Here is a 24,833-nt window from a genome sequence, read left to right as displayed (position 1 = left end):
TACAACAATTGTAAATATATATGCACTGAACATAGGAGAACCTAAATACATAAAGCAAATATTAACAGACATAAAGGGAGAGACTGACAGCAACACAGTACTAGGTGATTTTAACACCCCACTTACATCAATGGACAGATCATCTAGACAGAAAATCTGTAAGGAAATTCTGGCCTTAAATGAAACATTAGTCTAAATGGACTTAATAGATGTATATAGTACATTCCATCCAAAAACAGCAGAATATACATTCTTTTCTAGTGCACATGGAACGTTCCCCAGAAGAGATCATATGCTAGGCTGCAAAACAAGTTTCAATACATTTAAGAAAACTGAAATCATATCAAGTGTCTTTTCCAACCACAACACTATGAGTCTAGAAATAACTACAAGAAAAAAAATTGCAAAAAAACACAAACACATGGAAACTAAACAATATGCTACTAAACAAACCAATGGATCACTGAAAAAATCAAGGAAGAAATTTTAGAAATATCAATACCTGGAGACAAATGAAAATGAAAACACAATGATCCAAAATCTATGGGACACAGCAAAAGTAGTTCTAAGAGGGAAGTTTATAGCGATACAAGCTTACCTCAGGAAATGAGAAAAATCTCAAATAAACAACCAAATCTTACACCTAAATGAACTAGAAAAATAAGAACAAACAAAACCCAAATTTAGTAGAAGGAAAGAAATCATAAAGATCAGAGAGAAAGAAATGAAATAGTGACTAAAAAAAACAATGGAAAAGATCAATGAAACTAAGAGTTAGTTCTTTGAATAAAAACAAAAATAAACAAATGGGACCTAATGAAACTTAAAAGCTTTTGCACAGCAAAGGAAACTATAAACAAGACAAAAAGACAACCCTCAGAATGGGAGAAAATATTTGCAAATGAATCAACGGACAAAGGATTAATCTCCAAAATATATAAACAGCTCATGCAGCTCAATATTAAAAAAACAAAAAACCCAATCAAAAAATGGGCAGAATGGGCTTCCCTGGTGGCGCAGTGGTTGAGAATCTGCCTGCCAATACAGGGGACACGGGTTCGAGCCCTGGTCTGGGAAGATCCCACGTGCCACGGAGCAACTAGGCCCGTGAGCCACAACTACTGAGCCTGCGCGTCTGGAGCCTGTGCTCCGCAACGGGAGAGGCCGCGATAGTGAGAGGCCCACGCACCGCGATGAAGAGTGGCCTCTGCTTGCCACAACTAGAGAAAGCCCTCGCACAGAAACGAAGACCCAACACAGCCAAAAATAAATAAATAAATTAATTAATTAAAAAAAAAAATGGGCAGAAGACCTAAATAGACATCTCTCCAAAGAAGACACACAGATGGCCAAGAGGCACATGAAAAGATGCTCAACATCGCTAATTATTAGAGAAATGCAAATCAAAAATACAATGAGGGACTTCCCTGGTGGCGCAGTGGTTAAGACTCCACGCTCACAATGCAGGGGGCCTGGCTTCGATCCCTGGTCAGGGAACTAGATCCCACATGCATGCTGCAACTAAGAGTTTGCATGCCACAACTAAAGGAGCACACGTGCCGCAACTAAGGAGCTGGTGCACCAAATAATAAATAAATAAATAAATAACTACAAGGAGGTATCACCTCACACCAGTTAGAATGGGCATCATCAGAAAATCTACAAACAACAGATGCTGGAGAGGGTGTGGAGAAAAGGGAACCCTCTTGCACTGTTGGTGGGAATGTGAATTGATACAGCCACTATGGAAAACAGTATGGAGGTTCCTTAAAAAACTAAAAATAGAATTACCATATGACCCAGCAATCCCACTCCTGGGCATATACCCAGAGAAAACCATAATTCAAAAAGACACATGCACTTCAATATTCATTGCAGCACTATTTACAATAGCCAGGTCATGGAAGCAACCTAAATGCCCGTCAATGGACAAATGGATAAAGAAGATGTGGTACATATATACAATGGAATATTACTCAGCCATAAAAAGGAACGAAATTGGGTAATTTGTAGAGATGTGGATGGACCTAGAGACTGTCATACAGAGTGAAGTAAGTCAGAAAGAGAAAAACAAATATCATATATTAATGCATATACATGGAACCTAGAAAAATGGTACAGATGAACCGGTTTGCAAGGCAGAAATAGAGACACAGATGTAGAGAACAAACGTATGGACACAAAGGGAGGAAAGTGGGGGTGGGGTGGGATGAATTGGGAGATTGGGACTGACATATATACACTAATATGTATAAAATAGATAACTAATAAGAACCTGCTGTATAAAAAAATAAATAAAATTAAATTTTAAAAAAAATTTTAATTAAAAAAATAAAATTGTACCCTACAAACTTGCCATAAAAGAAAGAGTTAGTTCTTTGAAAAGATAAATGAAATTGATAAACCTTTAGCCAGACTCATCAGGAAAAAAAAGGGTCCTGGGCTTCCCTGGTGGTGCAGTGGTTAAGAATCTGCCTGCCAATGCAAGGGACACCGGTTCGAGCCCTGGCCCGGGAAGATCCCATATGCCGCGGAGCAGCTTAGCCTGTGCACCACAACTACTGAGCCTGTGCTCAAGAGCCTGCAAGCCACAATGACTGAGCCCACGTGCCACAACTACTGAAGCCTATGTGCCTAGAGCCCGTTCTCCACAACAAGAGAAGCCACTGCAATGGGAAGCCCGCGCACCACGACAAAGAGTAGCCCCTGCTCACTGCAACTAGAGAAAGCCTGCGCACAGCAACGACGACCCAACATAGCCAAAAAAAAAAACCAAATAAATAAATTTTAAAAAAAGGGGGTCCTAATCAATAAAATCAGAAATGAAAAAGGAGAAGGTACAACCAGCACCACAGGAACAAAAAGGATCATAAGAGATTACTACAAACAACTGTATGCCAATAAAATGGACAACCTAGAAGAAATGGACACATTCCTAGAAATGTACACTCTCCCAAGACTGAACCAGGAAGAAATAGAAAATATGAACAGACCAATTGCCAGTAATGAAACTGAATCAGTAATAATAATAAAAAATCTCCCCAAAAACAAAAGTCCAGGACCAGATGGCTTCACAGGTGAATTCTACCAAATATCTAAAGAAGAGTTAATACCTATCCTTCTCAAACTATTCCAAGAAATTGCAGTGGAAGGAACACTTCTGAATTCATTCTATGAGGCCAGCATCACGCTGATACAAAAACTAGACAAGGATATCACAAAAAAGAATTATAGGCCACTATCATTGATGAACTTAGATGTAAATATCCTCAACAAAATAGTAGCCAACCAAATCCAACAATACATTAGAGGATCATACATCATGATCAAGTGGGATTTATCCCAGGTGTGTGAGGATGCTTCAATATCCACAAATCAATCGGTGTGATACACCACATTAACAAACTGAAGAATAAAAATCTTATGATCATCTCAAAAGATGCAGAAAAAGCTTTTGATAAAATTCCACATCCATTTATGATAAAAATAAACTCTCCACAAAAAGTGGGTATATAAAAAAAAAAGGGAATTCCATGGCGATCCAGTGGTCAGGACTCTGCACTTTCACTGCCGAGGGCCCAGGTTCAATCCCTGGTTGGGGAACTAAGATCCCACAAGCCATGCAGCACAGCCAAAAAAAAAAAAAAGTAGGTATAGAGGGAACATACCTCAACATAATAAAGGCCATAAGCCCACAGCTAACATCATACTGAATGGTGAAATGCAGAAAGCATTTCCTCTAAAGTCAGGAACAAGACAAGGATTCCCACTCTTGCCACTTTTATCAGCACAGTATTGGAAGTCCTATCCACAGCAATCAGACAAGAAAAAGAAATAAAAGGCATCCAAATTGGAAAGGAAGGAAAATTGTCATTTTTTACAGATCGCATGATACTATACATAGTAAATCCTAAAAACACCACCAGAAAACTACTAGAGCTCATAAATGAATTTGGTAAAGTTGTAGGATACCAAATTAATACACAGAAATCTGTTGCATTTCTATACACTAACAACAAATTATCAGAAAGAGAAATTAAGGAAACAATACCATTTACAATTGCATCAAAAAGAAGAAAATACCTAGGAATAAATCTAACTAAGGAGGTAGAAGACCTGCACTCAGAAAACTATAAGACACTGATGAAATAAATTGAAGATGACATAAACAGATGGAAAGACATACTGTGTCAACGGATTGGAAGAATTAATAGTTAAAATGACCATACTACCCAAGATTGTGTACAGATTCAGTGCAACCCCTAACAAAATACCCATGGCGTTTATCACAGAACTAGAACACATAATTTTAAAATTTGTATGGAAAAACAAAACATCCCAAATAGCCAAAACAACTTTGAGAAAGAAGAACAGAACTGGAAGAATCATGCTCCCTGACTTCAGACTATACTACAAAGCTATAATAAACAAAACAGCATGGTAATGGCATGAAAACAGACAAATAAATCAATGGAACAGAATAGAGAGCCCATAAGTAAACCCACGCACCTATGGTCAATTAACCTATGACAAAGGAGGCAAGAATATACAATGGAGAAAACACAGTCTCTTCAATAAGTGGTGCTAGGAAAATTGGACAGCTACACATAAAAGAATGAAAGTGGAACATTCTCTAATACCATATACAAAAATAAACTCAAAATGGATTAAAGACTTAAATGTAAGACCAGAAACCATAAAACTCCTGGAAGAGAGCATAGGCAGAACTCTCTTTGACATAAATTGTAGCAATATTTCTTTGGATCTGTCAACTAAGGCAAAGGAAACAAAAGCAAAAATAAACAAATGGGACCTCATTAGACTTAAAAGCTTTTGCACAACAAAGAAACCATCGAGAAAACAAAAAGGCAGCCAACTGAATGGGAAAAAATATTTGCAAATGATATGACTGATTAGGCGTTAATATCCCCAATATATAAATACTTCATACAGCTCAATACCAAAAAACAAACAACGTGATTAAAAAGTGGGCAGAAGACCTGAACAGATATTTTTCCAAAGAAGACATACAGAGGGTCAACAGATACTCAACACTGCTCATCATCAAAGAAATGCAAAATCAAAACCACAATGAGATATCACCTGTCAGAATGGCTATCATCACAGAGACAACAAATAACAAGTGTTGGTGAGGATATGGAGAAAAGAGATCCCTAGTACACTGTTGGTGGGAATGTAAATTGGTGCAGCCACTGTGGAAAACAGTATGGAGATTCCTCAAAAAACTGAAAATAGAACTACCATACAATCCAGCAATTCCACCCCTGGGCATATATCCAAAGAATACGAAAACACTAATTTGAAAAGATACATGCACCCCAATGTTCATAGCAACATTATTTACAATAGCCATAACATAGAAGCAAGCTACGTGTCCATCAACAAATGAATGGATAAGGAAGATGTGTTAAACAATTAAATTTTGCCACTTGCAACAACATGGATGGACCTGGCGTGTATTATGCCTAGTGAAATAAGTCAGACAGAGAAAGGTAAATACTGTATGTTATCACTTATATGTGGAATCTAAAACATCAAATAAATGAATGAATATGAGAAAACAGAAACAGACTCACAGATACAGAGACCAAACTAGTGGTTACCAGTGGGAAGAGGGAGGAGAAAGGGCAAAATAGGGGTAGGGGATTAAGAGGCACAAATTAATAAGTATAAAATAAATAGGCTACAGGGATATACTGTACAGCGCAGGGAATATATCCAATATTTTATAATTTAAATGTGACAATCTATAAAAATTTTGAATCACTATTATATACCTGAAACTAATATAATATTATAAATCGACTATACCTCAATAAAAAAAAATTGTTACTAGTTGGCAAGGATGTTGGGAAACAGACCCTTAAATATACTGTTGGTGGATTTGTAAATTAGTACATCCTCTTTGGAAGGCAATTTGGCAAAATCTATTAAAATTAATAACACACATAATATTTCACTTAGCACTTACACATCTAGGATTTTATCCTACTGATATGCATAATGGCAAAGATGCATGAATAAACACATGCAGTGTAGTAGTATTTATAGTAACAAAAGACTGAAAACCATTTATATATCCATCAATAGAGGATTTGTTAACTACATTATGATATATCCATAAAATGGAAGTTAATTTTAAGAAAGCAGACTTCTACACAGCAATGAAAAAGAACAAACTATATACATATATATATATATATATATATATATATATATATTTTTTTTTTTTTTTTTTTTTTTTGGCCACGCTGCGTGGCTTGCAGGGATCTGAGTTCCCTGACCAGGAATTGAACCCAGGCCCCCAGCAGTGAAAGCCTGGAATCCTAACCACTGGGCAGCCAGGGAATGCCTAAGAACAAACTACTGATATATTCAAAATAGATGAAGCTCACAGACGATGCTGAATGAAAGAAGTCAGATGCAAAAGAGTACACACTCTGTATGACTCCACTTATATGAAATTCAAATATAAGCAAAACTAATCTATGACTATAGAAGCCAGAAAGTGGTTAATCTTGGGACTGAATAATGACTGAGAGAGGTCACAAGGAGCTAGCCTCTGTAGTGCTGGAAATGTTCTGTATTTTGACTTGGGGGAGGTTTCATAGATGTATACATACACAAAAACATATACTTCAGATTTGTACATTTTTCTATATGCAAGTTATACTTCAATCAATAAAAAGAAAGAAATGAGGGGACTTCCCTGGCAGTCTAGTGGTTAAGACTTCACCTTCCAATACAGGGGGTGTGGGTTCAGCCCCTGATCGGGGAGCTAAGATCCCACATGCCTCGTGGCCGAAAAACTAAAACAGAAGCAATATTGTAACAAATTCAATAAAGACTTTAAAAATGGTCCACATCAAAAAAAATCTTAAAAAAAAATAAAAATAGAAAGAAAGAAATGAGGTAAATTATATACTGATATGGAATGAATTTCAAGACATATTTTAAGTGTGTATGGAGATATATATCTCTGTCCATATACACATATATGGTGCACGGGCAGTAAAGCAGAGGAAACGATGAATAACTACAACTCTACTGGGTAATTGCTAGAGCAGACTTTTGCTCTGAAGTCATCTGATCCCTCGTGGCCTACGGCCTTAGTTTTAAAAGCCCCATACTGGGCACTTCCCTGGTGGCGCAGTGGTTAAGAATCTGCCTGCCAATGCAGGGGACATGGGTTTGAGCCCTGGTCCGGGAAGATCCCACATGCCGCAGAGCAATTAAGCCCATGCGCCACAATTACTGAGTGTATGCTCTACAGCCTGCGTGCCACAACTACCGAAGCCCGTGTGCCTAGAGCCTGTGCTCTGCAACAAGAGAAGCCACCGCAGTGAGAAGCCTGCACACCGCAGCAGAGTAGCCCCCACTCGCCGCAACTAGAGAAAGCCCGTGCGCAGCAACAAAGACACAAAGCAGCCAAAAATAAATAAATAAGTTAAAATGTAAATAAATAAATAAATAAAAGCCCCATACTTACAGGTGATGTCTAATTGGAGTTCAGGCAAAGAATAGAGAAAACAGTGGAGCAGCAGTATTTGAAAAGAAATAACTGAGAATTGATGAAAAATGCCAATCTTAAAACTCAGGAATCCCAAACAGGAAAAAGAAACAAAGAAAGAAATCCCCACCCAGACACATTTTAATGAGACTTAAGAACATGAAAGAAATCTTAAAAGCAACAAGAGACTTTTAGAAGTATACTACTTATAGAAGTATACAATACTACCTATGACATATTCTTGCCCCTCAATAGAGGAAAAAATAGAACCTAAATCTAAATCTAATCAAGCCTCTAGTTCTAATCAATATTCAGGAAATATAAGGAACAGGGAAACATTACCACAGGGATGCAATTACTAAAATCCATTTTATGCAAAATGCTATAGGACAAACCACCCAGTTTCTTGAACTAATAAATCCCATGGGAGAAAAAAAAAACGGGGGGAGAAGGAAGGGGCACCTATAGATTAAGAGATTTGAGAAACATATCAACCAATTGCAGTGTATAGCCTGTATTTGGATCCTGATTCAAACAAACTAAAACTAAACACACAAACATTTATGAGACAATCAGGAAAAATTGAACAATGACTGTACATTTGATGTCATGAAAGAATTGTTCATTTTTTAGAGGTGGTGGTTTTGTTATAATGTTTAAGAAAAGTCCTTATATTTTAGAGATACATATCAAAATATTTATGGATGAGATGAAATAATATGATGTGTGATATTTGCTTCAGAATAATCTTGTGTGGGTGGAGGAGCAGGGGTTAGTGAAATATAGATGAAACGAGATTGGCCACGAGTTAATAATTACTGAAGCTAGGTGACAGGTACATGGGAATTCAGTATACTATTTTCTTTACTTTTGTATGTTTGAAATTTTCTATAATGAAAGTAGGGAAAAAGAGCCAAAAAGAAAAGACAGATTGATTACCTGCAAAGAAATGACTGACAGCTGATTTATCAACAAAAAAAACTGGGGTTTAGAATAGTGTTTATAGTATGCCACTATTTGTGTAAAAAATAACATATTCACATATATGCTTATATTTGCATCAATTTATCTCTGGTAGTTCACCTAAAAATTGTTAATAGGAATTGCTTCTCTGTAAGGGAACTGGAAAACTAGGGAATACAAATGGGCAACTCTTCACATACCATTTTGTACCATTTGAATTTTTTACCTTATGCTTGTAGTACCTTAAAAATATTTTCTGGGAGGGAGACGCAAGAGGGAAGAGATATGGGAACATATGTATATGTATAACTGATTCACTTTGTTATAAAGCAGAAACTAACACACCATTGTAAAGCAATTATACTCCAATAAAGATGTTAAAAAAATATTTTCTCAGTAGGCTAGGGACAGGAGAATTTTATAACTTGATAAAGAATATAGAAAACAACTGCAATCATCATACTTAATAGAGAAATACTAGTGGCATTCACCTTAAAGTCCGAACAAAACCAAGAATATTCACCTGTTTTCACAACTATTACTGAACGTTGCTCTGCAGGTTCTAGTCAAAGCATTAAGACAAGAGAAGATAAAAGTTATAAATGTTGTAAAGGGGACTTCCCTGGTGGCGCAGTGGTTAAGAATCCGCCTGCCTACTGAATAATATTCCACTGTCTAGATATATCACAGTTTATCCATTCACCTACTGATGGACATCATAGTTGCTTCCAAGCTTTGTCAATTATGAATAAAGTTGCTATAAACATTTGTATGGAGGTTTTTGTGTCACTGTAAGTTTTCAATTCATTTGGGTAAATACCAAAGGGTATGACTGCTGGATTGTACGGTAAGAATACGTTTAATGTTGTAAGAAAACCACCAAACTGTCTTTCAAACTGGCTGTATTATTTTGTATTCCCACCAGCAATAAATGAGAGTTCCTGTTTCTCTTTAAAAAAAAAGAAAAGAAAAGAATCCGCCTGCCAATGCAGGGGACATGGGTTTGAGCCCTGGTCCGGGAAGATCCCACATGCCGCAGAGCAATTAAGCCTGTGTGCCACAACTACTGAGCCTGCACTCTAAAGCCTGCAAGCCACAACTACTGAAGCCCACGTGCCTAGAGCCTGTGCTCCGCAACAAGAGAAGCCACTGCAGTGAGAAGCCCACGCGCCGCAACAAAGAGTAGTCCCTGCTCGCCACAACTAAAGAAAGCCTGCGCACAGCAACAAAGACCCAACGCAGCCAAAAATAAATAAATAAATAAATAAACAAATAAATAAATTTTTAAAATGTTGTAAAGGAAGCATCATAAAATGTCCTTGTTTATATATGATATATCGATAATCTAAGAGAATGAACTGATATACTATTAAAATTAAACAGAAATAGAGTTTAAGTTTTAAATCAATAACTTTTCTCTATAAAAACAATATCCAATTAGAAAATATAATGGGGGGAAAAAGATCCCATTCACAGCAGTAAAAAAAAAAAAGTGATAGGAATAAACCTAACAAGAAACGTACAAAATAATGACATGAATAAAATTATAAGATATTACCGAAGGCTATAAGTATGAATATTTGACAAATGGATAGATGTACAATATTCCTGAATGAGAAGTTTCATAATTTAAAATTGTTTTCAAAGAAGTATAAATTCCTATAACAATCTCTTTGGGATTTGAGAGGATAGGGTGGGAGTACTGAACAAGTTGGTTCTGAAGTTCATCTGGAAGAACACATAAAAAGAGCCAAGAAACTTTTAAAAGATAGAAATGAGGGAAGACTTACCTACTAGATATCAAATTATTATATAAAGCTGTGATATGCTTCAAGAATAGACAAATATATCAATGGAACTGAATAGAGAGGCGGTTACGTGTGAGAATTTAGTATATAACAAATATAGCATTTCAAATCCCTTCTGAGGCACCACTAAAAGTGTACCAAAATAATATATAAAGTATGTACAAACCCAAAAGGACAAAAAGTTCTTGGGGTTTTCTAGATGCAAGAGAAATGGTAGCTGAAATAGGAGCTGGGAAGAAATTTTGGTCTAGTACAGAGGATACAGATAAGAAGGGGCCATTTTACCAGTAAAACTATGGAAAGATACAAGACACCAGGTACAGCAGAGGATGGACATGACATATGGGGCTGAAAACAGAGTTTAATTGAAATTCTGTACATTAATACAGTAAACCCCCCCTTATTTGCAGGGATACTTTCCAAGACCCCCAGTTGATGCCTGAAACCACGGATAGTACCAAAACCTATATATACTATGTTTTTCCCCCTATACATACCTATGATAAAGTTTAATTTATAAATTAGGTACAGTAAGAGAATATCCGAATTGCCAGCATTTACTCTTGCACTTTGGGGCCATTATTAAGTAAAATAAGGGTTTCTTGAATACAAGCACTGTGATACTGAGACCTCTGATAACCTCCAGGAGGTTACTAAGTGACTGATAAGAGGGTAGTGTATATAGCATGGATATGCTGGACAAAGGGATGATTTACATCCTGGAGTGGGATGTCACAAGATTTCATCTTGCTATTCAGAACTGTGTTCAATTTAAAACTTATAACCCAATCAAAAAATGGGCAGAAGACCTAAACAGACATTTCTCCAAAGAAGACATACAGATGGCCAATAGGCACATGAAAAGATGCTCATCATCGCTAATTATTAGAGAAACGCAAATCAAAACTACAATGAGGTATCACCTCACACCAGTCAGAATGGCCATCATTAAAAGTTCTACAAACAATGAATGCTGGAGGGTGTGGAGAAAAGGGAACCCTCCTACACTGTTGGTGGGAATGTAAATTGGTACAGCCACTATGGAGAACAGTATGGAGGTTCCTTAAAAAACTAAAAATAGACCTACCATATGGCCCTGCAATCCCACTCCTGGGCATATACCCAGACAAAACTATAATTTGAAAAGATACATGCACCCTTATGTTCATAGCAGCACTATTTATAATAGCCAAGGCATGGAAATGACCTAAATGTCCATCGACAGATGAATGGATAAAGAAGTAACATAGATGGACCTAGAGATTATCATACTAAGTGAAGTAAGTCAGAAAGAGAAAGACAAATACCATATGATATCACTTATATGTGGAATGTAAAATACGACACAAATAAACCTATCTACAAAATAAAAACAGACTTACAGATATTGAGAACAGACTTGTGGTTGCCAAGGGGGAGGGGGTGGGGGAGGGAAGAACTGGGAGTTTGGGATTAGCAGATGCACACTATTATATAGAGGATGGATAAACAACAAGGTCCTACTGTATAGCACAGAGAACTGTATTCAATATCCTGTGATAAACCATAATGGAAAAGAATATATATATATGTATAACTGAGTCACTTTGCTATACAGCAGAAGTTAAACACAACATTGTAAATCAACTATACTTCAATAAAATTTTTTTAAAACTTATGAATTGCTTATTTCTGGAATTGTCCATTTAATATTTTCAGACAACATTTGACTGAGGGTAACTGAAATCGTGGAAAGTGAAACCATGGATAAGGGGGACTACTGTATTCAGTAAAAAATGCTTACCCTTTCCTGTAACCAGAGGAAGTGCAAAATAAAAATGAGATACCATTATTTGCATATCTGGTTGGTAAAAATATTTTTTAATGATAACATAAAGTATTGATGAGGGTATTGGGGAAAATGGTACCTCATACACTGTTGGGTGACCATATAAATTGGAACAGCCTTTGTGGAGGGAAATTGAGCAGTATCTATTAACACTTTAGATGTGTAAAGATGTATATACCTTCCTTCCAGCAATCCCACTTCTAGGAATCTATCCTCAAAAAATAGTAGCACAAATATTCAAAGATACATGTATAACGATTTTCATTGCTGCATAATTTGTAACAATAAAAAATTATAAACAACTTGTGTTCACCAATAGGGGAATAGTTAAATAAATCATGGCATATCCAGACGATAAAGTACTATGCAACACAAAAAAGCATGTCAGATATCTATATATACTGACATGGAAATATCTTAAAGGACAATAAAGTGATATGCTTAATGATTAAGTAAGTTACAGAAAAATATTATAGAATGATTCCAAATTGGCCAAAAAGAAAAAAACAAATTTCTCCATATAAATGCAGGTATCTGCTCAGATTTTTACTATGTCTCTACATGTTGTATGCCAATATCTGTTTGTAAATGTATAGAAAATATTTGTAATGATACACACCAAACTGCTAACAGTGACTTCCCCTGAGAACAATTTAAGGGTTCAAATATTGTATTTTCCATTTTTTTCACATCTGCGAGTTTTTTGTTTTTTTAAAGATGAAGGGAGCTCATACAAAGTAAGTTGAATGTTTAAGTGTCACATTGAGGCAGATGATACTCAAATCTATCTTCAGCGCTGACTTTTCTCATGAACTCTAATTTTGCATTTACAATTAACTGCCTGCTAGCATTTCCACTCTTATGCTTTGCCATCATTTCAAACTCGTACCTAAAATAAAATTCATTATCGGATTATTCAAATAATATTAGTTCTAGTTCCCGGTTTTCCTGTTTCTGTTAAAAGTACTAGCCTTCTACCGTTACTTAAGTTTGAAGACTTGGAGTAATTATCTTATACCCTTCCCTCCCCTATCAGAAAAAAAAAATCAAGTCCAGGTTTTTTTTTCTTCCTTTTAAATAATAACTTTTGTGGAAAAACAAAAGACCCCGAATAGCCAAAGCAATCCTGAGAAAGAAAAACGGAGTTGGAGGAATCAGGATCCCTGACTTCAAACTATACCACAAAGCTACAGTAATCAAGACAGTATGGTACTGGCACAAAAACAGAAATATAGACCAATGGTACAGGATAGAATGCCCAGAGATAAACCCATACACATATGGTCACCTAATTTACGACAAAGGAGGCAAAAACATACAATGGAGAAAAGACAGCTTCTTCAATAAGTGGTGCTGGGAAAACTGGACAGCTGCATGTAAAAGAATGAAATTAGAACACTACCTAACACCATACACAAAAATAAACTCCAAATGGATTAAAGACCTAAATGTAAGACCAAACACTATAAAACTCTTAGAGGAAAACATAGGAAAAACACTCTTTGACATAAACCACAGCAAGACCTTTTTTGACCCACCTTCTAGAGTAATGGAAATAAAAACAAAAATAAACAAATGGGGGGACTTCCCTGGTGGCACAGTGGTTAAGAATCCACCTGCCAGTGCAGGGGACATGGGTTCGAGCACTGGTCTGGGAAGATCCCACATGCCACGGAGCAACTAAGCCCGTGCGCCACAACTACTGAGCCTGTGCTCTAGAGCCTGTGCGCCACAACTATGGAGCCTGCATGCCTAGAGTCCGTGCTCCGCAACAAGAGAAGCCACTGCAATAAGAAGCCTACGCACCACAACAAAGAGTAGCCCCCGCTCGCCACAACTAGAGAAAGCCCGTGCGCAGCAACAAAGACCCAATGCAGCCAAAAATAAATACATAAAATAAATAAATTTATTTAAAAAACCCAAAAAACAAATGGGACTTAATTAAACTTAAAAGCTTATGCACAGCAAAGGAAACCATAAACAAGACAAAAAGACAACCCTCAGAATGGGAGAAAATATTCGCAAATGAAACAACAGGCAAAGGATTAATCTCCAAAATATACAAACAGCTCATGGAGCTCAATATCAAAAAAACAAACAATCCAATTAAAAAATGGGCAGAAGACCTAAATAAACATTTCGCCAAGGAAGACATACAGATGGCTAAGAGACACATGAAAAGATGCTCAACATCACAAATTATTAGAGAAATGCAAATCAAAACGACAATGAGGTATCACCTCACGCCGGTCAGAATGGCTATTATCAAAAAATCTAGAAACAATAAATGCTGGAAAGGGTGTGGTGAAAAGGGAACCCTCCTGCACTGTTGGTGGGAATGCAAACTGATACAACCACCCTGGAAAACAGTATGGAGTTTCCTTAAAAAACTAAAAATAGAATAGAACTACCGTATGACCCAGCAATCCCACTCCTGGGCATATACCCTGAGAAAACCATAATTCCAAAAGAGACATGTACCACAATGTTCATTGCAGCACTATTTACAATAGCCAGGACATGGAACCAATCTAAATGTCCATCGACAGATGAATGGATAAAGAAGATGTGGCACATATATACAATGGAATATTACTCAGCCATAAAAAGAAATGAAACTGAGTTATTTGTAGTGAGGTGGATGGACCTAGAGTCTGTCATACAGAGTGAAGTTACTCAGAAAAACAAATACCAAATGCTAATGCATATATATGGAATCTAAAAAAATGGCACTGATGAACCTAGTGGCAGGGCAGGACTAAAGATGTAGACATAGAGAATGGACTTGAGGACACGGGGTGGGAGGGGGAAGCTGGGGCGAAGTGAGAGTAGCATCGACATATATACACTACTGAATGTAAAATAGTTAGCTAGTGGGAAGCAGCAGCATAGCACAGGGAGATCAGCTCGGTGCTCTGCGATGACCCAGAAGGGTGGGATAGGGAGGATGGGAGGGAGGCTCAAGAGGGAGGGGATATGGGGAAATTTGTATGCATATGGCTGATTCACTTTAGTGTACAACAGAAACTAACACAGTATTGTGAAGCAATTATACTCCAATAAAGATCTATTAAAAAAAAATAATACCTTACATGTCTTCTTCATAACTTTCTTTGCCACCCTAATTCAGGCCCTTCATTAAACAAACATTTATTAAGCACATATTATATATGTGCTAGGCAGTTTTAGGTGCTGGGTATAGTGAAGAAAGACTTATATGCTAGTGAAAGAGAGAAATAATGTATGAGCAAAAAAATAATTATGCAATAATATTGTTAGCATTTATAATGCTTATCCTGTAGTAGGCACTGTGATAAGCTCTGAGATAGATATGTTATCTCATTTAATATTCCTAATGACCCTATGATATAGGCACTGTTATTAATCCCATTTTATAGTTGGGGAAACTGAGGTCCATAGCTCTTAAGTAGTTTAAGGTCACATAGCCAGTAAGTAGTCAAGATTTGAACCCAGGCAGCCTGATGTTATAGTTTGTCCTCTTAACTGTTATGCTATATTGCTTCTCATGTAAGGAAACCTCAGTTGATGATAAGGGATATGGGGAAAATAAAATAGGGTAATGTGATAGTAACTTGGAGAGTGGGTGCTAATTTAGAGAAGATGGTCAAGAAAGGTTTGACCTTTTTTTTTGGAAGAACTCAAGTTTCACCTGTGAAACTTCTCACTCAGCAGTTTGCCAATTGCATAGGCATCATGCAGTTACTATGTCTGTATTTCCTGCAAATTGGCAGCTGGATCCAAAGACTAGATCAAACTGAGGTCCCATCCCTTTCGTATGACTACAGGATAGACATAATGTCTGATGTCTTTTTATAATCTTAGAAGCTGCTGATGCTCACTATCTCTATTTATCAAGGATTGCAAAATGGTGATATTCTAATTTCATTTCTTTTTATTAATTGGAATCGTTTTGGAAAACATGTCCTTTCATCTACTATTTTGTTACCCAGTTCATCTAGGAAAGGAAGGATAAATGCTTGATTCTCTCCCTTTATTGATTAAATTTTGAGATAATGAATTGTTCCTCTATCATGAGTGGTGATATTTGAGCTGAGACGTGAGTGACAAGAAAGAGCCAGCTATTCAAAGACCTGGAGGAAGACTATTCCAGGTAGGGGGAACAGATAGTACAGGGGCACTGAGGAAGGAGTGAGTTGAATAGGTTCAAGGAACACAGAAGACCAGCAATGGCCACATTACTTTCACTCCTACCTGTGTTATGGACTGAATGTTTGTGTCCCTCTAAAATTCATACATTGAAATCCTATCCCCCATTGTGATGGTATTAGGAGATGCGGCTTTGGGGAGGTAATTAGGATTAGATGAGGTCATGAATGGGATTAGTGCCTTTTTAAGAGTCATGAGAGAGCTTGCTTCGTGTCTTCGCTCTCCACCTGGTAGATGTCCCTCACCAGAACTTGACCATACTGGCACCCTAATCTCAGACTTCCAGCCTCCAGAACTGTGATGAATAAATTTATGTTGTTTATAAGCCACCAAGTCTATGGTACTTTGTTATAGCAGCCTGAACTAAGACATATCTCTTAAATCCATTATTCTCTCCTCCATTCTTACTACCACACCCACTTAGTCTGAGGTCTCATCTTTCTCCCCTGCACCACTGTGATTATCTTCAACTGGTTTCACTGCCTCCAAGTATCTATCTCTTCCACCCTAGTCAATTAACTTCTTACCTACCAAAAGCTTTCAATTCAGTGTATAATTCTTTTTGGTGAGAACGCATCTATAATTTTATTAACGGATGTCACTGGCAAAATAACAGTGATTTAATGGAAGGAGGTGTTTGCTGGAAAGTATGCTGGACACCAAAGAGCACAGGCTTTGTACTCAAAGCTGGATTTGTGTCCCAGCTCTGACACTTGATAGCTATGTGACCTAGAGAAAATTATGTAACCTCCCTGAAGCTCAGTTTCCTCATCTATTAAAAAAATAATAATGCTTTTAATACATTGTTGTGAGAATTAAATGAGAATATAAAATCTCATTTGATATATATAGTATAGAGAGATAACAGAAAAAATGTGTATATATATACATATTTTATTACAGTGCTTAGATCATAGTAAAGAGTAGGTTTTTTTTGTAATACTCCTCTCACCATGTGTCTTGCAGAACTTCCAGTTTTAGTGATGAATTCCACCTGTTTAAACTTCAGTCATTGCTAAGAGCTGTCTGACAAACATCTGAGAATATCCAAAACCTAAGGACCCAACGGGGATCTTAGAAGAGAAGCTTGATATCGCATCCCTGTAGCCTAGCAGAGTCCCTTCGACAAGCCTATCTGGGAACCAGCGAGGCCCTTAGTTGATCAGTGGTATCTCACACTGATATAACGCTTTCCCAACCACTTTTTGTCTCTGATCACCTCATACCTAACCTAAGTGGGACCCCTGGGTACTTTACCTCTCACTTCATCCAGATCAGTAATTATCTCCCAGTTACACCAGATTTAGTGTTACTGACTCTGGGACCCCTGCCTCCACTGTCCTCTTTCTCCCTGTCTGCTCCCAAAGTCCCAGAACATTGCTAGAGGGAGAACCAAGCAGACCAATATGAATTCATGCTGTCCAATTTCAACTTGGCCCTTGCAGCTGCTCAGCAACCCTTTTATTTGTCTCATACATTCCCTGGCACTCTCAGAGGCTGTTCCAGACCTTCCTCTTCTCATATTCCAGCTCCTCCTGTTCCACTCCTTCAGACTAGTACACAAACTTTCATCAGATGTTTGACAATTCAGTAACATTTTTAAAAGCTTTTTAATGGAGAATTTAAAACATGTACAAAAGTAGACTGGATAGTATAATGAATCCCCATTTACCAAACACTCAGCTTCAACTAGTATCAACTCTTGGGCACTCTTGTTTCATCTATTTCCTCTGTCCTGTAATATTTTGGAGCAGATCCCAGACATGACATCATTCCATACCTAAATATTTCAGTATGTATCTTTAAAAGTTAAGGATCCTTTTTAAAAAATCATAATGGTAATATCATTAGCACACATAAAATAAACGAGCAATATTTCCTTAATATCATCAAATGCCAAGTCAGCATTTACATTTCCAATAGTTTCATAAATGTCAAAAGAATTTTTTACAGCTTTTTTGGTTTCAATCAGTATCCATATAAAGTGCACACATTGTGATTGGTGGATATGTATTATATGTCACTTTTAAACTGAAGGTTCCCCTTCATCTCTTTTTTTCCTTGCAATTTTTTTGTTGAGGAAGTTGGACTGTTTTTCAGTAGTTTCACAGTCTGGGTTTTGCCAATTCCATCTCTGTTGTATAGATTAACATGTTTCCTTGACCTCCGTTTGTTGTATATATTGGTAAGATCAATAATGTCTGTACAATGCATATTCTATATTCATTGTCCTGCTTTCAATGGTGTGAGGAAATTGTCCATGTGACCAAAGAAATGGAAGGTGTCTGGCCTGGAGAGTTACTCAGGAAGGAGCTAGGACCTCTTTAGCAGGACTGAAACAGATGGCTCGATAAATAGTAACGGAGGTCCAGGCAAGATAGGATGGGTGAGGGGCCATGTAGTGTCAGATTTCTACTCTGCTGGTATGTAGAGCAGGACAGTCAGGGAAGCAGATCACGCTGAAGTCAGAACTAGAAAAGGAGAGGTAGCACTTGAGGCAGCAGGTGGGATTATTTCTCAGGGGATTACTCTACTTGCTATACCCTGTTTTCTAAATATATCTTACTCATTTCCACCTCTGTGCCTTTGCCCCGGATGTTTCCTCTGCTTGGAATATCATCTCCTGTCTCTCCACCTATCCAAATCCTACTTATCTTTAACGACCAGTGCAAGTTCCCTCCTTTCCGTATTTTTGCTTGTAGAGTCATAAAGTATCTCTGAAAGGATAAATAAGAGATCAAGAACATTGATTGCTTTCCCGGGAAGGAAACTGGATGGCTAGAGGACAGGGCTGGAAGGGAGAACGATATTACTGATTTGCTGCAGGAGGGACAGTTAATCAGATGAAAGTGTCTAATATGAAATCTGTGTAAGTAGAAGCAGGGAGATTGGAATTTGTAGTTTGAGGAGAAAGAAGAAGTTCTGGAACAGCCTCTGTGGGGAGAGTGCCAGGGAATGTATGAGACAAATAAAAGGGTTGCTGAGCAGCTGCAAGGGCCAAGTTGAAATTGGACAGCATGAATTCATATTGGTCTGCTTGGTTCTCCCTCTAGCAGTGTTCTGGGACTTTGGGAGCAGACAGGGAGAAAGAGGACAGTGGAGGCAGGGGTCCCAGAGTCAGTAACACTAAATCTGGTGTAACTGGGAGATAATTACTGATCTGGATGAAGTGAGAGGTAAAGTACCCAGGGGTCCCACTTAGGTTAGGGATGAGGTGATCAGAGACAAAAAGTGGTTGGGAAAGCGTTATATCAGTGTGAGATACCACTGATCAACTAAGGGCCTCGCTGGTTCCCAGATAGGCTTGTCGAAGGGACTCTGCTAGGCTACAGGGATGCGATATCAAGCTTCTCTTCTAAGATCCCCGTTGGGTCCTTAGGTTTTGGATATTCTCAGATGGCTCTAGAACAATGACTGAGGTTTTAATCAGTAGCCATGTGACCTCAGGCTAGCTCTGTCCTTCTCTGAGCTTTGGTTTCCTCATCTATAAAAATTGGGGATAATAATACCTACCTCACAGAGCAGATGTGAGGATTAAATAAAATAATGTGGGTAGAAGTGCCCCACACAGTGGCATTCTATACATGATACTTTACTCCCTCAGCAGGTGAATACAATCTTCCTTAATCCTAAAGTTGATGCAATGGTATGGTAAATATGTTATCACTTTATAGACTAGCAAAACCTGACTGTCAAGAAAAATCCTATTTTCAGGGAATTCCCTGGCGGTCTAATGGTTAGGACTCGGTGCTCTCTGCTGGGACCCGGCTTCGATCCCTAATGGGGGAATTAAGATCCCACAAGCCACGAGGCAGCTGAGGGAGTAAATCTGACTCAGGAGAGACTCAAAAAAGAGATATCACTCCTCTAATTAAGAATCTACATTTAAGGGAATTCCCTGGTGGTCCAGTGATTAGAACTCGGCGCTTTCACTGCCACGGGCCTGGGTTCAATCCCTGGTTGGGGATCTAAGATCCTGCAAGCCACGTGGCGCAGCCAAAAAGAAAAAATCTACGTTTAAAAAGAAAAGGCCAGGCTTCCCTGGTCACACAGTGGTTAAGAATCCGCCTGCCAACGCAGGAGACACGGGTTCGAGCCCTGATCTGGGAAGATCCCACATGCCATGGAGCAACTAAGCCCGTGCGCCACAACTACTGAGCCTGTGCTCTAGAGCCTGCAAGCCACAACTACTGAGCCCGCACGCCTAGAGCCCGTGCTCCGCAACAAGAGAAGCCACCGCAGTGAGAAGCCTGCACCGCAACGAAGAGTAGCCGCCACTCGCCGCAACTAGAGAAAGCCCGTGCACAGCAATAAAGACCCAACGCAGCCAAGAATCAATTAAAAGAAAAAAAAAAGGTCTATAATGCCTTTTTAACTCTCTTTTAAATCATGTTCAAAATCCTTGATCTAGCATTTTAGGCTCTTGCCAATCTAGCGACACTTCACTTGACTTTTTTGTTCCCTCGCTTAAACATACCCTTCTGAGGGAATTCCCTGGTGGGCCAGTGGTTAGGGCTCCGTGCTTCCACTGCAGGGGGTATGGGTTCAATCCCTGGTCGGGGAACCAATACCCTCTGATATGTTAGCAGTGGTTACAAACAGCAAAAAGACTAAACTTGGAGAGAATCTGAAGAGGAGCATTTACTTCTTACTCCATATACTTCTGCATTGAGTCTTTTACAGTGACAATATGTATTGCTTTTGGAATTTATAATAAAACACAAAGAGTAAAATAGAACAACTTCCTACCCAAGCCTGGCTCTCCCTACTCTTCCATATCTATCCAAATTTCTCATTCTTCAAATTTCCATTCAAAATGTATTTCTTAACCCTCACATTTATGGTTAATTGGTTTTCAACTAGGGTGCTAGGACAATTCAGTGGGGACAGAATAGTCTCTTCCACAAATGGTGCTGGGACAACTGGATATCCATATGCAAAAATGTAAAGTTGGACCCCTACCTCGTACCACATACAAAAACTAACTCGATGGATCAAAGACCTAAATGTAAGAGCTAAAACTATAAAACTCTCAGAAAACATAGGAGTAAATTTTCATGACCTTGGATTAGGCAATGGTTTCTAGGATATGACATCAAAAGCATAAGCAACCAAAGGAAAAATGGATAAATTAGACTTCATAAAAATTAAAAACTTTTGTGTATCAAAGGACACCATCAAGGAAGTGTAAAGACAACACAGAGAATGGGAGAAAATATTTATAAATCATATATCTGACAAGAGACTTGTCTCCAGAATATATTTTTAAAATACAACCCAATAAAAAGACAAACAACCCTATTAACAAATGGGCAAAGGATTTGTATAGACATTTCTCCAAATAAGATACAAAAATGGCCAATAAGTACATGTAAAGATGCTCAGCATCATTAGCCATCAGGGAAAGTCAAAGTAAAACCACAATGAGATTCCACTTCACACCCACTAGGATGGCCATAATAAAAAAAGACAAGTAACAAGTGTTACTGAGGATGTGGAGAAATTGGAACCCTCATACACTGCTGGTGGGAATGTAAAATGGTGCAGCCTCTTTGGAAAACAGTCTGGCAGTTCCTCAAAAGGTTAAAAGTTACCATTTGACCCAGAAATTACATTCCAATTACACTTGGTATATATCCAAGAGAAATGAAAACATATGTCCACATAAAACTTGAACATGAATGCATGGGAGCATTATTATAGGAGCGTTATTCATAATAGCCAAAAAGTGGGAACAACCCAAATATACCTTAGCTGATGAAGAGATAAACACAAGTGGTACATCTACACAGTGAAATATTATTTGGCCATTAAAAGGAATGAAGTACTGATACATGTTATAACATGGATGAACCTTGAAAACATTATCCTAAATGAAAGAAGCCTGTCACAAACAACCACATATTGTATGATTCCATTCATATGAAATATCCAGCATAGGTAAATCCACAGAGGCAGAAAGTAGATAAGTGGTTGCCTAGGGCTATGAGTTTGGGGGGGACACTGGGAGTGACTGCTAATGGGTACAGAGTTTATTTCTGGAGTGATGAAAACATTGTAAAATTGATTGTGGTTGTACAACTCTGAGTACACTAAAAAGAAAACCTGAATTTTACACTTTGAACAGGCAAATTGTATGGGATGTGTATTGTATCTAATTAAAGCTGTAAAAAATGTACTTCTTCCATGGAGCTTTCCCTTTCTACTACAGTCCACATTAATCACTCCATTCTCTCAACTCCTACAGCTTTTCAAAACTGTACTGCACAATTTAGCACTCAGTTAAACTACCTGAAAATGTTTATTATTATCTCATGTAGAGCCTTGACTTGTCAGCCTGACTACAATTTTCCTGAGAGGAATGAATGAGTCTTCTGTTTCTCAGATACCTCTAAACCACCTAACATATAACTGGGCACATAGTAAGTACTCAGTAAATACTTGGTGGTTGTGAAGAGTTGATTACATGTGCTTTTTTCACACATGTGTGTTGCACACACACGGAAGTTGGAGGGAATGAATACAATCTTAGATAGTGAGGTGAGAGAACGACACTATGTGAAACTGCAGAATACAAGATTTATTTAAGGGAAAAAAACAGAATGGTTGGGACACTTTTGTTCTCCACTCCTTCTGCCTCCTGCTGCTCAATGACACCACATGGCCAACCATATCCTGGTCTCTGAGATCCTAAGGGAGTCACTGAGGTCCTATCTAGGCACTTGACTGTCTGGTGTCACTATTCCCCCATCACTTCCTCCTCTTCCTCCTCCTCTGTCCAGCTCAGGTCATCATCTGAATCCTCAGATTCTTCCTCATCCATCTCTAACCCAACCCCTGCCTTAGCCTTCTCAGCCAGTGCATCGGGGTGCTCCAGCTGGGCCCAGGATCCTGGGTCAGCCTTGACCAGGGAGATTTCAACCCGAGATGGCATCAAGGAGACAGAGCTCTGCTCCACGTTTATGACCTGAGGAGGAGGGAAAGATAGAGGAACACAGAAGAGAAAATGAGGAAATCAAAGGGATTGGGGTCAGGGTAGGATGGTGATGAATGACAGGGAGAAAAATAAAAAATGCAAGGTGGGGAAAAATATAGGGAAGGAATAAGTAAGGGAGAGAGAGAAAGAGGAAAGAAAGGGGAGTTGGGGGGGAGAGGGAGAAAAAGAGGGAGGAAGAGGGAGAGAGAGAGAATATCAAAGCAAATGAAGAGAAAACCTCCACTTTCCCACTACAACTCCTTCCCTCAAGACACCCTCTATTCATTCCAGTCTGGCCCTTCATTTTACCCCATCTGCCTCCCCCTCCTGTGCCCCCTTATCTTCACTTACCCCCCAGAGCTTCATCTGTGCTTGGAACACACGGTTACCATCAAAGACAATGTGGACATGAAGCTGAGAGAAAAGAATTACAGGGGTAGTAACAATCCCAGAAGCTCAGAACAAGTCATTAAGACAGAGAAGCAGGCCAGTGGTGTAATCCCTACATCCACGGGTCAGCCAGATAACCCTGACCTAACAGCTCTACCTTCCTCTCAGAGGACTCTGGAGCCTACATGTTTACTGCCTACGACGACTCTGCCTGTAAGATTATAATATCACCCAATTCACTGGCTTCCCATCCAGCATCAGACGTTCCTCACCTCAGTTTGACTGGCCTTCACCCAGTTGAACGCAGGAAGTGGAATCTGACCGTATACAGTCACCACTACTAAGGAATCTGTCTGGTGCCAATCATGACGGCAAGACGCTGGCAGCTAAAAAGAAGATGTGAAAAGTGGGTGGTAAGAATGAACTCTTAACCCAAGGGGCGTTCTCATGGTATATGTGGAGGAGAGACAGAGAGTCTCAGAAAGATTAACACCACCTCATATTGCAAAACCACTGGGCTAGTAAAGGATAAGGAGCAGAATCTTATTTGGTCCATGCAAAAGGGAGAAGATACAGAGCTTGGCCATGAGGTACAGGGAGAAGAAATTATTTTGGAATTGGGTTCTAATCAAGAGTTCAGGAAAGTCGGGACTTACCTGCTTCCCCCAGTCATGTCTACCAACTCTGCACCCTGGCTGTGCCAGGAATGCCCCAAAATCCAGGGTCTGGATACCACAACAACTCCAAGATTTCATCCTGAGGTAGGAATAGAATTCAACTGACTCTCCTCTCCCCTCCCCACAAGCCCCCACTTCCATCTTAAGGTCAACATTGGGAGAAACCTGTCTCACAGCCCACCCAGTCCCCTCCATCACCCCTCATGGAATCGAGGTGCTCCTGGGTGGTAGGTACATGGAGTAGCATCACTCTCCGGGCCTTGGTAAACCTAAGACAGATAAAGGAGAATCAGGAAAAGAATTGGGTCATTTTAAAATGTACCCTATGCAGCCTCATATCTATACCCAGTCATCCCTCAGGCGTGGCACCTCTCAACCACATGCTTGAGTCCTCCACAAACTCTCACTCACAGCATCACATCCTGGGTTCTGGCAGCTGGCACCAGTCTGGATCAGACTACTGTCAAGTCCT

General features: G+C 38.8%; 1 protein-coding gene across 4 annotated transcripts in view; it reads right to left on the bottom strand.

Annotated features, from left to right (window-relative positions):
- Positions 1–24,833, bottom strand: part of ITGB1BP2 (integrin subunit beta 1 binding protein 2) — a 33,161-nt gene that overhangs the window by 5,978 nt on the left and 2,350 nt on the right. The window contains exons 6-11 of one of the 4 annotated variants that reach the window (XM_082377438.1): positions 24,773–24,831; positions 24,560–24,630; positions 24,341–24,440; positions 23,957–24,070; positions 23,646–23,708; positions 22,878–23,285 (exon numbers count right to left, since the gene is read on the bottom strand). In XM_082377438.1, the coding sequence (XP_082233564.1) occupies positions 23,058–23,285; positions 23,646–23,708; positions 23,957–24,070; positions 24,341–24,440; positions 24,560–24,630; positions 24,773–24,831 (635 nt within the window). In that variant the 3' untranslated portion in view covers positions 22,878–23,057. Of the gene's footprint in view, positions 1–22,877; positions 23,286–23,645; positions 23,709–23,956; positions 24,071–24,340; positions 24,441–24,559; positions 24,631–24,772; positions 24,832–24,833 lie in introns of those variants that run through there. The other 3 variants (XM_082377440.1, XM_082377439.1, XM_082377441.1) reach the window with 3 other exon arrangements.

This window comes from Balaenoptera borealis (assembly GCF_965194805.1).
Source record: "Balaenoptera borealis genome assembly, chromosome: X".
Classification (NCBI taxonomy): domain Eukaryota; kingdom Metazoa; phylum Chordata; class Mammalia; order Artiodactyla; family Balaenopteridae; genus Balaenoptera; species Balaenoptera borealis.
This window is presented reverse-complemented; position numbering and strand designations above follow the sequence as displayed.